This window comes from Melopsittacus undulatus, chromosome 8 (genome assembly GCF_012275295.1).
Source record: "Melopsittacus undulatus isolate bMelUnd1 chromosome 8, bMelUnd1.mat.Z, whole genome shotgun sequence".
NCBI classification, from domain to species: domain Eukaryota; kingdom Metazoa; phylum Chordata; class Aves; order Psittaciformes; family Psittaculidae; genus Melopsittacus; species Melopsittacus undulatus.
The window spans coordinates 56,933,351-56,948,735 of NC_047534.1; the positions used below are offsets into that span (position 1 = coordinate 56,933,351).

Consider the following 15,385-nt stretch of genomic DNA (forward strand, 5'->3'; position numbering starts at 1 on the left):
ACTTTAACAATATGCTTATTTCTATGGGTACAACTGGCATCACCACGTACTGTATAAATGCTTTTTCTCGCTTTATTATGCAAAATTAAGATTCAAAGAACAATGGCACTAAACTGTCACTTTTTACATTGTTTTTAGCTCCTTCTTCCAACTTTTTACAAGATTCACTACTGCAGAAGCCAAAAGGGGAAGGATTAAAAGAAGCCTTCGCATAAAAGCTCTAAGGATTGATATTTAATGAACTGTGAGATAGAAATCAATGAACAGTACAGTTTAAGCTTAAAATACTAGGATAACATTTATATTAAAAATAATTCACCTACAGATAATACAGTCTAGTGTTTATTGTATGTTATGGAAGGTACACTTGGATTTCAAAAGTTTAAAACATATAAAAAGTGGTTAAGGGCTAACATTTTATCAACATGTGATAACTGTGTAAGAATGTTTATTATACAGCAGGGTACAATGGTAGTGTTAATGCCAACAGGGCACCACAGAAGTTAGTTAAAAAAAAATCCACTATGCTTTATACAAACAACACCACTTGCTGTTGTTTAAGAGTATTGGGAGAGGATCTGTCGGGAGGATAAGCAGTCCTAGAACATTTGTAATGTTAGACAGTGTCAGTACGTAGATGGGTGAAGGTTTCAAAATAAAGCTAGAAATGCTGTAATTACTTCACAGAAATGCACATCCAATATTTGTTTTCAATAGGAACAATAGGTACAAGATTATAACTCTCCCTATATGAAATAATTTACACACAGATGAAAGCTACACTATCTAAAATAATCACTAAATACATTTTTCTTCTGGGAAATAAACAAGCAATTCTTGTTTTGCATGATCAATATCAAAAACATAGAGCAGAAGTAGTATCTTTTAAACATAACTGATGCTCTAAAGTTAAAAAATAAAATAAAAGTCGTGAGAAAAGAGATTTTCCATGAATGTGCAACCTAAAATCAACCAAGCTTATATTCTGCAGTACAACCATAAGAAACCACTGCTCAGAAATACAACTTTATGGAAAAAAGTTTATAATCCACAAAACTGTTCATCAGGCCATGAAGTAAAATAGCTCCACAGTTTACAGATAAAACTGAGGCCACACAGATGCGTGCTATGTCTTATCTCCACTAAGTAGATCCTTAAGCAGAGGATGTGACACTTTGTTTGTAGACAGCATGGTATGCATTTCTCAGCAAGACGTAAGGGAAACAGGACTCCAAGAGATCCATTGTCAGGAAGGGAGACTCCTGCACGATCTGAAACACACCAGAAATACAAGGTTTTGCAGAACACCATCCACTGCCTGCTGCTGCTAATCTATTTCATGTAGATACTTCTGGTCTGCACCACACCACTCATGTTTCACAGCAAAAAGAAATAACACAAAGTTTAAATGCTGGGGAGAAACACAGTGCTACAAACTCAGTGCTTCACAAAGCCAGTCATCTAGCTTTCCTGCATAGACAGCACTTCTGCCATTTCCAGAAGATAGAGAATACTGAAAGGAAAACCTCAGAACAGAGAGGTTTCTCTCTCACACACTCTGAACAGTGCTTCCTGTATGTGAAATTTCATCTTAATATTGTATGTAGTAAGGGAACAATGAAAATGGGTCTGAACAATGTGACATAATGTTCTAAGCAACAAAGGCTTGAATGCATGCCTGTGTTGGGGGAATTAAAGACACTAATTCTGACATTAGAATGCTGGGAAGAATTACATGAACAATTATTTCTCCTGGTCCATGAGCTACAACAACCAAGGTGATGCCCAATCCCCCCTTGTTAAATGACTCAATGCAGAGCCTGCTCCTTCAGTTAGTAACACAAGTAAAACAAACACTTACCATGTCTAGTAGTAGGTAAACAGATTCTCTGTTCCTTGTAGTAGTTTTGTCCGTCTCCTGGCCAATCTTCAGTAGACTAGATGATGCAAGCTACAGGAAAAGTGTATTTTAAAGGGATAAATAAAACAATGTGTTGATCAGTTTCTGTTGTTTTGTTACACACACGCACACACACACTTTCTAAAGAAACCAATATCCCAGCCACTGGATGCTGAGTTGTACTAGCAACACTCAAGGACAGTAAGCCTGAGCACATGAACAATCACCAGGCTTTAGTCTCAGTGAGCTATTTTTGTTTATTTCTAGTAGTGCTGCATTTTCAATTGAAGGAATGTCATCCTAAACGTAATGAATAGTATTCTATCCGACCGTATGCAACCCTACAAATACTAATTTTAGGAGATATTCTAGAACCTGCTAACACGTACTTAGGTATTTGCAAGTTCAGGGTGACAGAATATGGTAAACTAGGTCATTTGCAGATATAAGGTTTTTTCTGTATGTAATTAACTCTGACAGGAATGCTGATCATCTCCTGTAGTACATTTTCCTCCTGAGACACATTTTAATTTCAGACTAACAGTGATATATAAAAGGTGCTAGAAAAGAAAGATTAACAAAATACCCAAAGGATCAAGTCACGGTCTGTGCAGTAAAACAGTGGCCTGAAACCATTCGTAAACACTGAAAAATGCAAACCTCATACCAAAAGTGTTTAAATCACATGGATCTATACTGGTTTCCTTCACTTGTCAACTGCAGGCAACTTGACACAACCATTTCTCTTTCATCCTTTACAGCCAGAAGCTGCATTAGACAAGGTCAATGGCAAAAGGTTTTTTCTTTTTTACAAAATGCAGTGAGTGAAGGAGCCTTTTAAGTAGAAGAAAAAAAAAAGGAAAAAGGAAAAATGTCCTTCTGTGACTTCTAGGGACAGAAAATTGCCATTATCCCACCCTCTTCAGTGTGTAAGGCATCTAAAATGAAGAGGGAGGTGATATTTTTCACATTTCAAGGCCAAACAGCAAAAATCAAGAATCACTCAAGATCATAGAATAGTTAGGGTTGGAAAGGACCTTAAGATCATCCAGTTCCAACCCCCCTGCCATGGGCAGGGACACTTCACACTAAACCATATCACCCAAGGCTTCATTCAACCTGGTCTTGAACACTGCCAGGGATGGAGCATTAGAAATTCAAGTGAAGCTGCTCTTTTAGCCTTTAGTGTCCCTTTGAATACTGACCAATTAAGAGCCACTTGAAAACCTCTGTTTCTACCAGCAGCACACAAAAACATATTGCAAATGCATCACCACCACATAAACGGTTTTGATTTTTTCTTTCCTAAGGATTTCAGCAGCTTTGATTTTTAACTTCCTCTGAAGCATACAGATTCCTCTTTCCAAGTATCCCCATAACACCCTGCTATCAGAGAGTTACTGTTTCAGAAGGGCAGACATGTCAAAAGGTACAAACTCAAGCACCACTTTGGAGTTACCTTCCTTGAAATAGTGAATCAGTCCAACCCACTGTACATTTCTTTTTCCAGTCAAGGACCATATAATGTAAGAGGCTAAAATACTAAAGATTATATTAAAATAACAACACTTGTACTGATTAGCTGCTGTTACCTTCCAACATCACACAGCTGACCATTGCTAAAGGACTGCTACTCAATTTAATCTACATATTGACCTGCATTAGTAATATGCTTCTCTCTTGTGCACCAAGCGCAGATTTATATGACATCGCCTGCATTGTGTCCTAAATTAGCATTACATTTTCTGCTTGAATTTCAAATACTTCCTAAAGTCAACAGATACTTTTCTTGTTAAGATATGAATTTTACCCTGTTGCCAGACCAAAAGCTTACCCACACCTGATTTTCTCCTAGTCAAAAATTAACACTGTATTATACAATAACTTTAGTTTCTCTGCCATCTATAACAACAGGAAACTAACATGACAAACATTATGAAGCAGTACTGCTATTGGAGCAAATGCTGGTTAATTAATAATCATTCATGCTAATCTAAATCTTTATAGTATGCCTTTGTGATTAAGATTACTCATGGCTGATTGCCACTGTAAAGCTAACATTTGCCATGACAAACAGATGGATAATTCCATGACAGATTATGTATGGATTGAGGGGCATTAGGGGGTGAGAGTTTGTTCCCCTCTTTTTGGACAGGGTAGCTCTAGAAATGAAGTTATACATACAGCCAAAAATTCCTTCAGACGGTCTTCAATGCTTCCCTTGTGGATGGTAAATAACGCTGCAGCAATCTGGTTGATAGCTTTTGCCAAGCAATGAATGTTGTTGCAATGCCCTGAACAAAAACATATACAAATTACCTCAGCATTATGCTTGAAAGTAACAGTATGCTTTGGAAAACATCACCGAAAAGTAAATGAACTTGTCACAATGAAAGATAAATGTTTAGCATCTTACACAACAGGAGCAAAGTACTCTTTCACCCTGAACTTGGCAACAGTTAAGCTACCAGAAGTACAGATCTCCCTTCTGAATGCTGTAACGGTCACACCAACCTGACAAAGATCCCTGTGGCTTTTAGAAATTAGGAAAAATAGTATCTAGGAGGTTTATTTGTTTCCTACAGAACTTGAGAGTACTACTGCTTGACTAGGCTAAAAAGCCACGTGGCAAGCAGGACTTTTCCAAGCTAAGTTGGCTATTTTTGCTTCCTCTGTGCAGATGAACATGGCATGATGCCCAGACAACATTCACCCAAGACACCTACAGAACAAAACTGTTGAATTGCTCATTGCCATGCATAACATCTTGCCTAAAGTTCACCCACGCTTCAGAGGCCTGGCAGATGATTAGATTATACCAGCTGTCAAAGAGAGCAGAACCGCTCCTCAGCACGTAACTCTTCCAGGCAGTTAAGTCAAATCTACCACTTTACAACAAACCTAATAAATACCTGGGCAAGTAGCTTGCAATAGTGCTAGCATATGGAAGAAAGGTGGTCTCTGAAGGAGCAAACAAGTATTCACGCATACAAGCAACACAAGTATTCTGAGCACTGAACTCTTTTTCATTCAGGCATTTACCTGAACTCCAAAATCCCACTTGAACAACAAGGTCAGCTAGACCCCATCGCTCTACACATGAAAAACGATCACTATTGTTACTGAAAACTACTTTTTTCTGTCATTTTAATGCCCAATTTACTCAGCATCATAATAGCTACCTGCAGCTCTTCACCCCTCTAATACCCTCAGTAACTTTGCATGACACCACAATTTTCTCACCTCACTGTTCAGCCCCTGTTCCAGCTGCCTATGAATATGCTGATTGGTCCCAATGAAGATCCCTGTGGATCTCCACCAGCAGCCTCCCTTCTTCCCCCCACCAGTTGATACTCCTATTCCATCTCCTATTTTTAATTAAATATTGCTGCATGAATGTGCTAGTCCAAGAAAGAATCACAGCATCCCTTCCCTTCCACCTCAGTCAAGAACACTTGTAGTGATTAATTCTGCTGATTTAGATTTGGTTTTGAAGTGGCTGGCTTTTTTAAAGTGACTTCATTTGTATGTCTCAGACTGTAGTCTGCAAGGGAATCCAGCTAAAGTTCCTGTTGTCTTCCAACAGGTTTCAAGTATTTAGAAACGACTGTGTCTCTTGCAGACCAAGGTTATATTCTAGCCTCTAGACAACAAATTAGTCCTCTAGCCTGACATTTGACTAGCAGTTCAGATTTCTTACTGGGAATGAAAGAGTCTATAAGCCTTTATCTGGAGTTAGTAGAAGAAACAGGCTTAATCTTGAAGTAGGCAGAGAGAACACAGACATTGCTGAAGCTGTCCAAGAACTGTTTGTATTTGGGAGGTATGCTTGCCAGATTAGAAGGCTGAAACTTCTTCAAATCTGTGACTTGTTCATGGATAAATTCAGGATTTCTCCAGGGAATTTACTTCATAACAAGCAGCATTTATGAAGTTCTCATTCTGGAAACAGCATCTATATTAAGCATCTAAAGCCAAGTGTTCTACAATAAGGGCAGAACACAAGAAAAAGTAGTTTTATGCAAGGCAGGCAAGAGTGACAAGGTCTATCCTGTCTGTTCAGTTAGTTTTATAGAGTGAACAGATTTCATGTATTCCTTTTGCCAGACGCTTTCCTCTCAATAGAAAAGAGCCCACTCCGGAAAGAATTCCATAATACAGAGGCCACATGTCATAAAACCAGTAGCAGCTCCTAACCCAGGCTTATTTGAGTTCTAGATGTTATTTCTCTCCAGTCACAGTTTTGAGATCTTAACAACTGTACTTTAAGAACCCACTCAAAACCAAGGCTTTACCTGACTTCATGTTAAGTTACTGCATGTAAATAAAACCACAGAAACTGGAATATTTAAGCTACATGATACAAAACAGACAGAAGAACTATATGTTGTTTCAGCCTGCTAAGAACCTGAGGACTAAGATGGTCTTTGGAAGAGAGGGAAGCTCGAGGGAGACAAGCCTGCATGAGTTCTTACCTAATGGAGAACCTTACTCATGTGAGGTGTGGAGGGCTGAATGTGAAAATGTAATCATTGCTATAAACCTTTAGTACTGTCCCCCCAGCCAGTTTTGAGACTCTGCAGTAGGTAAGATGCTTCTGAAGGAGAAACTGGTGCCACAAAGTGCTTCCAGGAGATTTATTTTACAAAACTATGAAGCAGTAGTATTTAAGAGATATGGTTTTAAACCAAGTTAATTTGGAGTTAACAGATCCCTAATCTCTCAAAGTGGAGAATACAATTAACCTCCATTTAAGAAAGCAATCTTGGGTCTCTCAAAAAATGCTTTGCATATTACACCAAGTGACACAGAAGGCTTTCAGGAGTTCTGGTGCTTAACATTTTCAGAAGTTCAAACATTCTTTGAGAGCTAAATTTTGATTAAAAATAATGCAACCTGAAGAAAAAAAAAAGGAGCAGAAAAAGCCATGCTGTACCCAGTAAATGGATGCAGAATAAACATGGTCTTTTATGCAAGCCATGATACACATTATAAAGCAAATAGCTTGGACATCTGAAAGGTGACTTTTGTATGCGTTGGAACAGGTTTGTCAGCCCTTTTTTTCAACTTAATTTTGTCTGAAAGGGAACTTTTTCTTGTGGATTATATGCAAAGAATTTCCTTGAGGCAAAGGTTTTATTTTTAATAAGGAGGTTGACCTCCTCTTGGGGTATAACTCTGTTATATGCAGCTTTCACCTTCCAGATTCTGTTTTAAAACATTTATGCTTACTAATACGAACAGTGTATTAAATATAGAAAAGATTCCTTGTATGACTGGCCCAAAGCCAATGTAAAGATTACTCAAACATCTCCACTATTACACAGTAAGTCTCACACTAATTCGTGTGGAATGTATACTCCAGCATTCCACAGGCTGGGATGAGACTGCCCTCTACAGTTTTTTGACTGTTCCTATCATTTCAAGTGGAAGACTTGTTTTCATCTAAAGTTACCTTAAATAAGAGTTGAGTAAATGCTTTTTAAAGTAGCTTTCAGACAAACTTTCCTGGATAAGGGCTAATTTAACTTGCTGTTACATTTTACTCGCTACAAAACATAATATTTAAAGCAAACGTATTCAAGAAACTACCACAACTATTATGAAGGAACCATCACAGCAAATGTGTAGCTGACTCCACATTACCTTCAATGGCAGGGCTATATTGAGACATCACATTACTAGCCAAAGTCGGCAAGGAGACCGCCACGAAGACCATGAGAAGGCAAGCAATCTTATATTCTTCTTCTGGACTAATGTTTTCTGAAACACAAAACCAGTAAAGCTCTGTAATTAAAAAAGGAATCTTGCAGTATTTCCTTTCAACTGCACGAAGTTAAGAATGCAAAATTTTGACAAAACTGAAATTTAAACCCAAGAACAACAAACTCGGTGCTTGTACTGTGAAAGGAGGAATACTGTATCAGTCTTGCCAAAAGACACAAGGTAGACCACTAAAACTTTCCAGTTTGCTATCTGTAAGAATGAAGGCAAGCTGCTGCCACCCTAGCACTTCTAACCATTTAGTTACTGAGATTTTAATAGGCTGAGCAGAATGGTATTTATTTATGTGCTCTGAGGTGAGCATTACTCTGGCATTCTCATTGGTACATGAGCAGAAGGTGATATGCACTCGCCTCAATTCACACTAAAACTGTGTGTTTTCAAGAGCAGCAGCATCACCATGCACAAGCATGAGTACTTTCAGAAAAAGTCAACAGTTGGTGAAATACAGTACTCTTATCTGTATAAACTGAGTTACTAAAAACCAAATACCTCAAACTGCAAAGGTAAGAATCAAAATAGGAGATCATAACCCACTATGAAAATACACAGGAATTCCCTTTTTCAGACAGCTTAAACATTTCACAGCTAAACCACAGTGAAAATAATCTATTTAAAATGCCATTTCAGATTCTAGTTATCTTACAAAGAGACACCTACTTATATTATGCACACAATGTATACAAAATACACTTTTTTTGAGTACACAAAGAAATTGTGCTTGACATTTAAGTTTGAATATTAATATGCTGCTTGAAATTAGCAGTGTTTTCTGCTCCCAAAAGAACTGCTATTAAAGCAAGAAAAAACAACATTCATGATCTGATAATAACATTAACTTTCCATTACACACAGTGGAAAAAAAAAGGCAGTAAAGTAAAAAAAGCTGAAGACTGCCAAAGAGCACTTAAGAGTCTTAACTCATGCCTTCAAACCTGCCAGACAGTGGTGCTTTCAATCAAGTGAGGAAGCACTATACATGTTAGAACATTAGATGTCCTTAGATCACAGCAGTTTCCACCATTAGCTACTGAACAACTTCAACATGTACCTGTTATGTATTTCTAGGTCAAGTTAATTTGGATGTGTTTGAGAAGATCCTCAAGCTAACACATCAGTAAGCAGCAGGCACAAATCATGTTCTGCTATTTATAAAGTCTAAAGGAACATAAAGAACTCAAGATACAGATGTCTCCTCCCAGCACCTGAAACTTCTGTGCCTTAGTGCATTATTTTCTTTATTCCCCTATTGTAACACTTACGTTTTTTAATTTGGAACTTCTTACCTGATTTTTGGGAAGACAGTGCTACGACCAAGGCAGGATCGATCTCACAAGGCAATCCAGCAGCTGATGACAGTTCATATACATTCATTGCCACCTGAGGACCATAAGAAAGGTAAGTACAACACTGAATGCCTTTGTGTAGACGTGATGAATCTGTCGTGTTTAAAATGCTCATGCTAGTGTCTGAGGCACAGAGGAATTGCAGAGGCTTGGCTATATGAAGGTAAAGAGACTCTAGATTTTGGCTGTTTCTAACCTACATTGAACAGCTGGGTCGGTACTTCAAGCACTGTATTACATTTTCTTTTTGTCAAGCCAAACAAAGCTTGTATAATTTTCAACATTACCTCCAAAGCAAACATCCTGACTTCAAATCAGACGTTTCTACATCTTTCTTTACTGTTCAAAAGAAACTAACATTTTCTTTACTAGATCTACAGTATCAGCTAACATCTGCAAATACAGCAGTTCTAGACAAAAGCCAAAAGTCAATCTGGTGGAAAAGTGAGGCAGAAATCTTACAACATTCAAATTTCATATAGATTCAGTGTCCAGGATTTCCAAGTGCCAAGAATTAGACTCTACGTGGCCCTAACAATAACATCTTGAAATATATTCCATTTTCCACAGCGCATCACAGGCTGTATCTTTTACTGCTATTAACAAATGTTCCACACAGTTCTCTTTTCCCAATTTACATTGTGGACAATGTACCTGAAGCTATAGATCAGCAGAATTTCTGAAAAAGCAACTTCACACCAATTACAAAAGACTAAAGGGAACATAAGCAATGTGTCTTGTATTTGAGATGTGTGACACTTTGCCCATAAATCATCACATATAGCTCTATCAGCTGCACATAGGAGACATTGTGCAGACTAACTTTATCTGTGTGCTTTAGCCTGGCTACTCAAGGACAAGTTCTGATCTGAAAAGCACACAGTATTGTTTAGTAAGTGCTATGCCATCAGCAGGGTATATACTATTAGCCTGGATACAGTCCTGCATTAAAAGAGTTACAACGCATCTGGACAGGAGCTAATTCACAACGAAGTGGTTGATGAGCAAGAGTGGAACAAATGCAAGCCTGTTTCTAAAAGCCTGGTAGACATCCCAACAATTTAATATTAAAACCCCCAAGTAAACAAAAGAAGAAACCCCCATTTCACCAGTTACCCCAAATCGTAAGTTTCAGGGACACTAAAATACGATTTCATAAGATATACTCATTGGATATGAAAATAAAAATAACATTTTGCAACAAGTATTTATTCCATCAACAGCTTTAAAGCTATTTACGCTCCCCTTGGCAAATTCAGTGTATAGGAAATTACTGTTATTAAGTCCTAAAATATGCCCAATTACATCTTATTGGGCAATTATCCCGGTAAGCTGTACATTGTACAAAGCCTGGTAAAGATCTGTCTGTTGACATGCTTTCATTTAAGGGAAAAAACCCCAACCCTGACTTATTGTCCCAAAAGAAGCCTCTGTTGCCTACAACTGTACTGCTGTATGAGACACGGCCAGGAGAAAGCTCAATGAGCTGCTGATTGCCCACAGGGCTTAACTGTTAGCAGGCTCATAGCACAGCTCTGGCCCTTCCAACAGGATGTCTTCTCAACAAAACTTGGGCAGTGTGGCCAGGCAGCACATGTCAGAGTTCCCAGTATTCCCAGCAGGCACTATGGACAAGATTACATAGGTCTGGCTGCTTCTCCATGCAGTCCTCCAATGTTATCCAGCAAGCTACGTACTCTCAAACAAGCTTGCATGGCATCATGCCACACCACAAGATATGACATCGGTGGTTGGTATCATGCGACCAGCCTGGAGGTCTGTACCACTGCATGCATTTATTTGAGACACCTGGAACTAGGAAACATACACACACAAAATATGTATATTCAGAAATCACAGCAGAACTACAGCAGACACAGAGAAGGCCAACAGCCAGATACTACATGAAGCAGAGACAACTAGATGGTGCTGCAAAGCAGAGAACAGTCCTTAGCATGGTTTAATCTACAATTAGATAGCTTTTTTGGTGACCAGTGATTTTCCCTGCAACTAAAGGTGAGAATTACAGAAAGGTTGAGAAGTGGAAAGGAACTTACATAGTTTTTATACAATTTTTATCATGAGCCAGTATCCTCTAAGTTTAATTTTCCATTGCATTTCCACAGAATTCCTCTACTATTACATGAATTCCAATCTTTTCTGGGACATCAAACATTTATGGCTGATTTATCAGCATTGCAAGTTTCAAAGAGTACATGATGATATTTTGGAATGAAACAGCACACATGAAGTTTCACTAACTTATATTCTTCATGCAACCTCTGACTCATTTTCAGACAGGCTGCCAAACCTTCTGAATCATGAGGCCTACAATAATGGACTTGAGCTTTTAAAAATGGGAAAGATGTTTTCTATTTAGTGAATCTTCATACCCAACAGAAGTGCAGTTTCTTTCCTCAGGAGTAAACTGCAGCATGCAAACCTGACCTTCAGCAATAACAATATATTCCGCTGCTCAAACCCCATACTTCGCTCAAGAGCGGACTTCTAAAACTTGTTTCTGTAGAAGTGAATCAAGAGTTGCACAATTTCTATGCACTACCCATTTTCTGCAAATCTAACTGCCATGACACCATTACCATTAAGAAGCCTGCAAACCTTCATAAGCCCTAAATGACAATAACAGCTTAAAAATCAGCTAGGCTGCCAGTACTGTGCGTACGTCTCCAAGAGCCATGGGATGTACTGGCATGGGTTTATCAGTTAGGCTGCTCACAGTAGGAAGCAGCTCAGTGTTGTCCTCTTACATCACTTAGTCATAATAAATTCTGTTCTCAATTCTTTCCATCAAGGTTTTCAAATGTGGTCACAATGAGAGACTCGTGCTTACCCTATCAGTTATTAGCTTTTATTCCCCAGAACAGTAGGAGGCTGCAGATGCAGGACTACTTAGCAGTTTGGAACAATAGGGTGTTCTTTGTTGCTTGATTTTTCACACTAAGCATGTAAGTCTTGCCCCTTAAGTATTTTCAGTAAGCTCCAAAAATGACCCCATCACCCTCTAGGCCAAACATTACCTTCATGTCAGTCTCTCTTGGAATGTGATCTTTGAAGTCCTCGATGGAACTTACAAGGAAAGGAATGTGGTACGATAAGACCTAAGAGAGACGAACACAAAATGAGAAAAAAGACTTCCCATGTTAATGATCAGTTAGACACTACCATTATCTTACTGGACTAGATTTTTAATGAGTTATTTTACACATTAATTTGATTTTAGATTTATGACATTAAAGCCTAATAAACACAAAATCCAGCTGTTTGCAAACAAAGGGAAATGATAGCTTTTAAAAGGTATAAACACAGAAAACACTGAGGCATGCTCAAACTAAAACCCATATGTCTTAATGTAACATTTCTCTGAACAGTACTCACAAAATAGATTCTCCCATCCCCAACTTCCAGTTTAGAGTTCAGTTATGACTGAGTATTGCTATTTTACCCATATGCCAACCTCTTAAGAGGTAGAATTTCTAAACAGTGAAACTTCAAGTACCCCATCATTCCATTAAACCCAATGAAACTTATGCAGAACGTATTCAGTTATTTCTTACATCTCTAAGTGCTTCCTGTGCCAAGGACCGAAAAGACAAGATAACACCAATGATCGTCATTCTTTTCAGAACACTGTCAACAGCTGAAGAGAAAGGAGAACAGTGAACTAGAACATGTTGATCTTTACAAGCTCAGTAATTCAAAAACCAGAAAGAAAACATTCACCAAAATACTGAAAAAGGTACTGAAACAATGGCATTCCTTAAAAGAGCCAACACAAACAGTGCTAAAGCAAGTTTTTATAGCCGAGTTGACAATGGGATTTTCAGAAGACCACTGTTAACCACTTACTGGAATGAGCCTCCCTACACACAGCTGATGATACCGGATGCTAACATTAGTTCTGTCTTTTCTTGAGGCCAAAAATGCCTACAGTAATTATTTTAATTTAAAATGTTTGTTAATTACCTGTTAAAGCCCTTCAAAAGAATGCAATAATTTACACTGTGTTGCAATCAGAACAGAAACCTGTGTCAAAAAAGCCTGTGTTTTGTATTTGTTTTCTACAGCCATGCACCTGGCTTGCAGATTACTGCTGTTACAGCTACATGTTATCATCCCCGAAACCACACTCAAAGCTCACCACTACTATAATGCCCTAATTAATGCTAAATCTCATTAAATTAACACAAATTAACACTAAATCTCATTTTTGTCTGTATATGAAAAGACTAGAAAGTTTTTAAAAGATGCACTGGTTTATATGATAGCACTTTTTTTTCCTTGCTGTTTCTGTATACCTGATACAGAGAAAGCAATTTTTCTCATTTTCTTTACAAAGAGCAAGATAAAACCCCAATTCTGTATCCTTATTAGGACCCTGCTATTAGTTACCCACATGATAATCTCTTAAAGAGTGCTGCCATCTGGTCTGGCTTGTCAAAGCTGGTCCTCATTTGTGTGAGAACTTCAACATTCTCCACCACAAGTTTCTATAAAGAAGAAAGGATTCAGGTCAGCTATACATTTCAGCATGTTAAAAGGATAAATAAACAGTGTAGGATACTTGAGTCTGGCACAGAGACAACCAAACTCATGGAATACAGATATTTCCTAATGGGACTACAATAACAGTATTATCACCAGGCACTACTTGACACAAAAGCAAGCTCTGAAACGAAATGCAGAGGATCAGATACCCCTTGGAACATGGTATTTATATTCAACAATGTGTAGAACTTCTTAAAGGGATTGAAGCTCAGTGAAACAAGTCAACATCTCCTCATGCTATTCAGTTTTCTATAAGAAAAGTATACCTCTCAATAAATATACAGATTCACAAAATAATCCATTCTTCGCGATTGCTCTTTTCACTAGTGATGCTGTAAGGATTAGAAATGTAATGGTGGTAAACTAGAAAACGGGATTAAGAACATAAGAGTCAGATTGTTACATCTTAGTGCAGTTTACTTGAAATTTTCTTCCACTTTAATGTAAAATAAAACCAAAGACATTGATTCAAGTTCCAACACCTTAGCCTGTAACAGTTAAACTCAAGTGCAATAACTTCATGTCAGTTTGACCGAAAGAAAACACATGTCTGTTTCCAATTTATAACTCCTCTCATTCATGCCACGTGGGGTAAATGCAATAACTTTCCTAAGATCATTCTCCAAATATGTATCAGATTTAAATGTAAATCACAGAGATTGCATAATCACATCTATAAAATGTCAGATCCAAAACGGGTTTCTTGCTAGCTGAGGCACTTACATTGTGCCAAGCAGTATTTTTAAACATCCTGAAGCAAGAAACAGTACTTTATTCTTACAAAAAAAGTATTTTTAAGTTTGAATGCAAAGTATTCTATTTCAGAAATGGAAAACATTATCTCTGTTTAGTTAGATGACAACCAGCAGTCAAGAAAATGTAGGTATCTTGTGTATTTCTCAATATTAAATGAAGTGTTTCCTTTCATTTTGGTGCTTTGTATACTAAACAGTATCAACAAAAAAGAACTGAAAGATGGGAGGAAGAAAACAAGACACTCTGGATTGAGGGTGATCCTCCAAAGTGATTATTAATAGCTTTCTTTTTCAAGTAGGTGGATTCCCACACATCTTAATTACCAGGCAGCACAAAAGAAGCAATGAACAGGGATCAGAAAGAATCTAATGTACATCAAATACATAGTCCACTATAAGGATGGTACATAACTTAGGGATGTATCATATAAAAATCTAATACAAGACATAGCCGCACGAACCTACTGCTAAGGATCCAAGAGTGTCTGATCTGTGATAGTTCTACCTGCTTTAGTAGTTTTATTTTACTTCACTTCAACCCACACTGAAACCAGGGCAGAACATAGCAACTGCAAGCAGGGAAGTTAATTTCAGATGAAGTATTCCTGTGACTACAGAAAGAGTAAAGAACAATGCAACTTCAATTATAATGCTGCTATGAAAGTAATGGTGGTCTATGTTTACTCCCACCTCCCTGTCAAGCAGCCTGCGCAAAGCAAATCTGGCCAACAGCACAGACCTCCCAGATCCATTGTATCACAGTCCTGCTGTTTCCATATGCTCAAATATACTCATAATCCATCCTATCTTCCCACATTCATCTTTGTCTTCAGTGAGAAGCTAGGATAGAAGTAACCTATACAAGATGCAGCAAACTAGCCACCTCCAAGAATGTGCGCACATGTGGACGCAGACACAAAAGATGTACTTCTATGCTGAAATCCAAAGTGAGACTGGTGTGCACTGAAATAAAGATGGGCAATTTCAAACCAACTGATGCATCAGAAGCTGGCAGATGTGTCACATTTAAATCC

General features: G+C 38.0%; 1 protein-coding gene across 2 annotated transcripts in view; it reads right to left on the reverse strand.

The window, feature by feature from the left end:
• Window positions 1-212: 212 nt before the first annotated feature.
• Window positions 213-15,385, reverse strand: part of NCKAP1 (NCK associated protein 1) — a 55,765-nt gene continuing 40,592 nt past the window's right edge. For both annotated transcript variants that reach the window (XM_034065170.1, XM_034065169.1), the window contains exons 24-31: window positions 13,445-13,538; window positions 12,606-12,688; window positions 12,069-12,149; window positions 8,971-9,064; window positions 7,547-7,663; window positions 4,085-4,194; window positions 1,862-1,951; window positions 213-1,271 (exon numbers count right to left, since the gene is read on the reverse strand). In XM_034065170.1, the coding sequence (XP_033921061.1) occupies window positions 1,155-1,271; window positions 1,862-1,951; window positions 4,085-4,194; window positions 7,547-7,663; window positions 8,971-9,064; window positions 12,069-12,149; window positions 12,606-12,688; window positions 13,445-13,538 (786 nt within the window). In that variant the 3' untranslated portion in view covers window positions 213-1,154. The remainder of the gene's footprint in view (window positions 1,272-1,861; window positions 1,952-4,084; window positions 4,195-7,546; window positions 7,664-8,970; window positions 9,065-12,068; window positions 12,150-12,605; window positions 12,689-13,444; window positions 13,539-15,385) is intronic.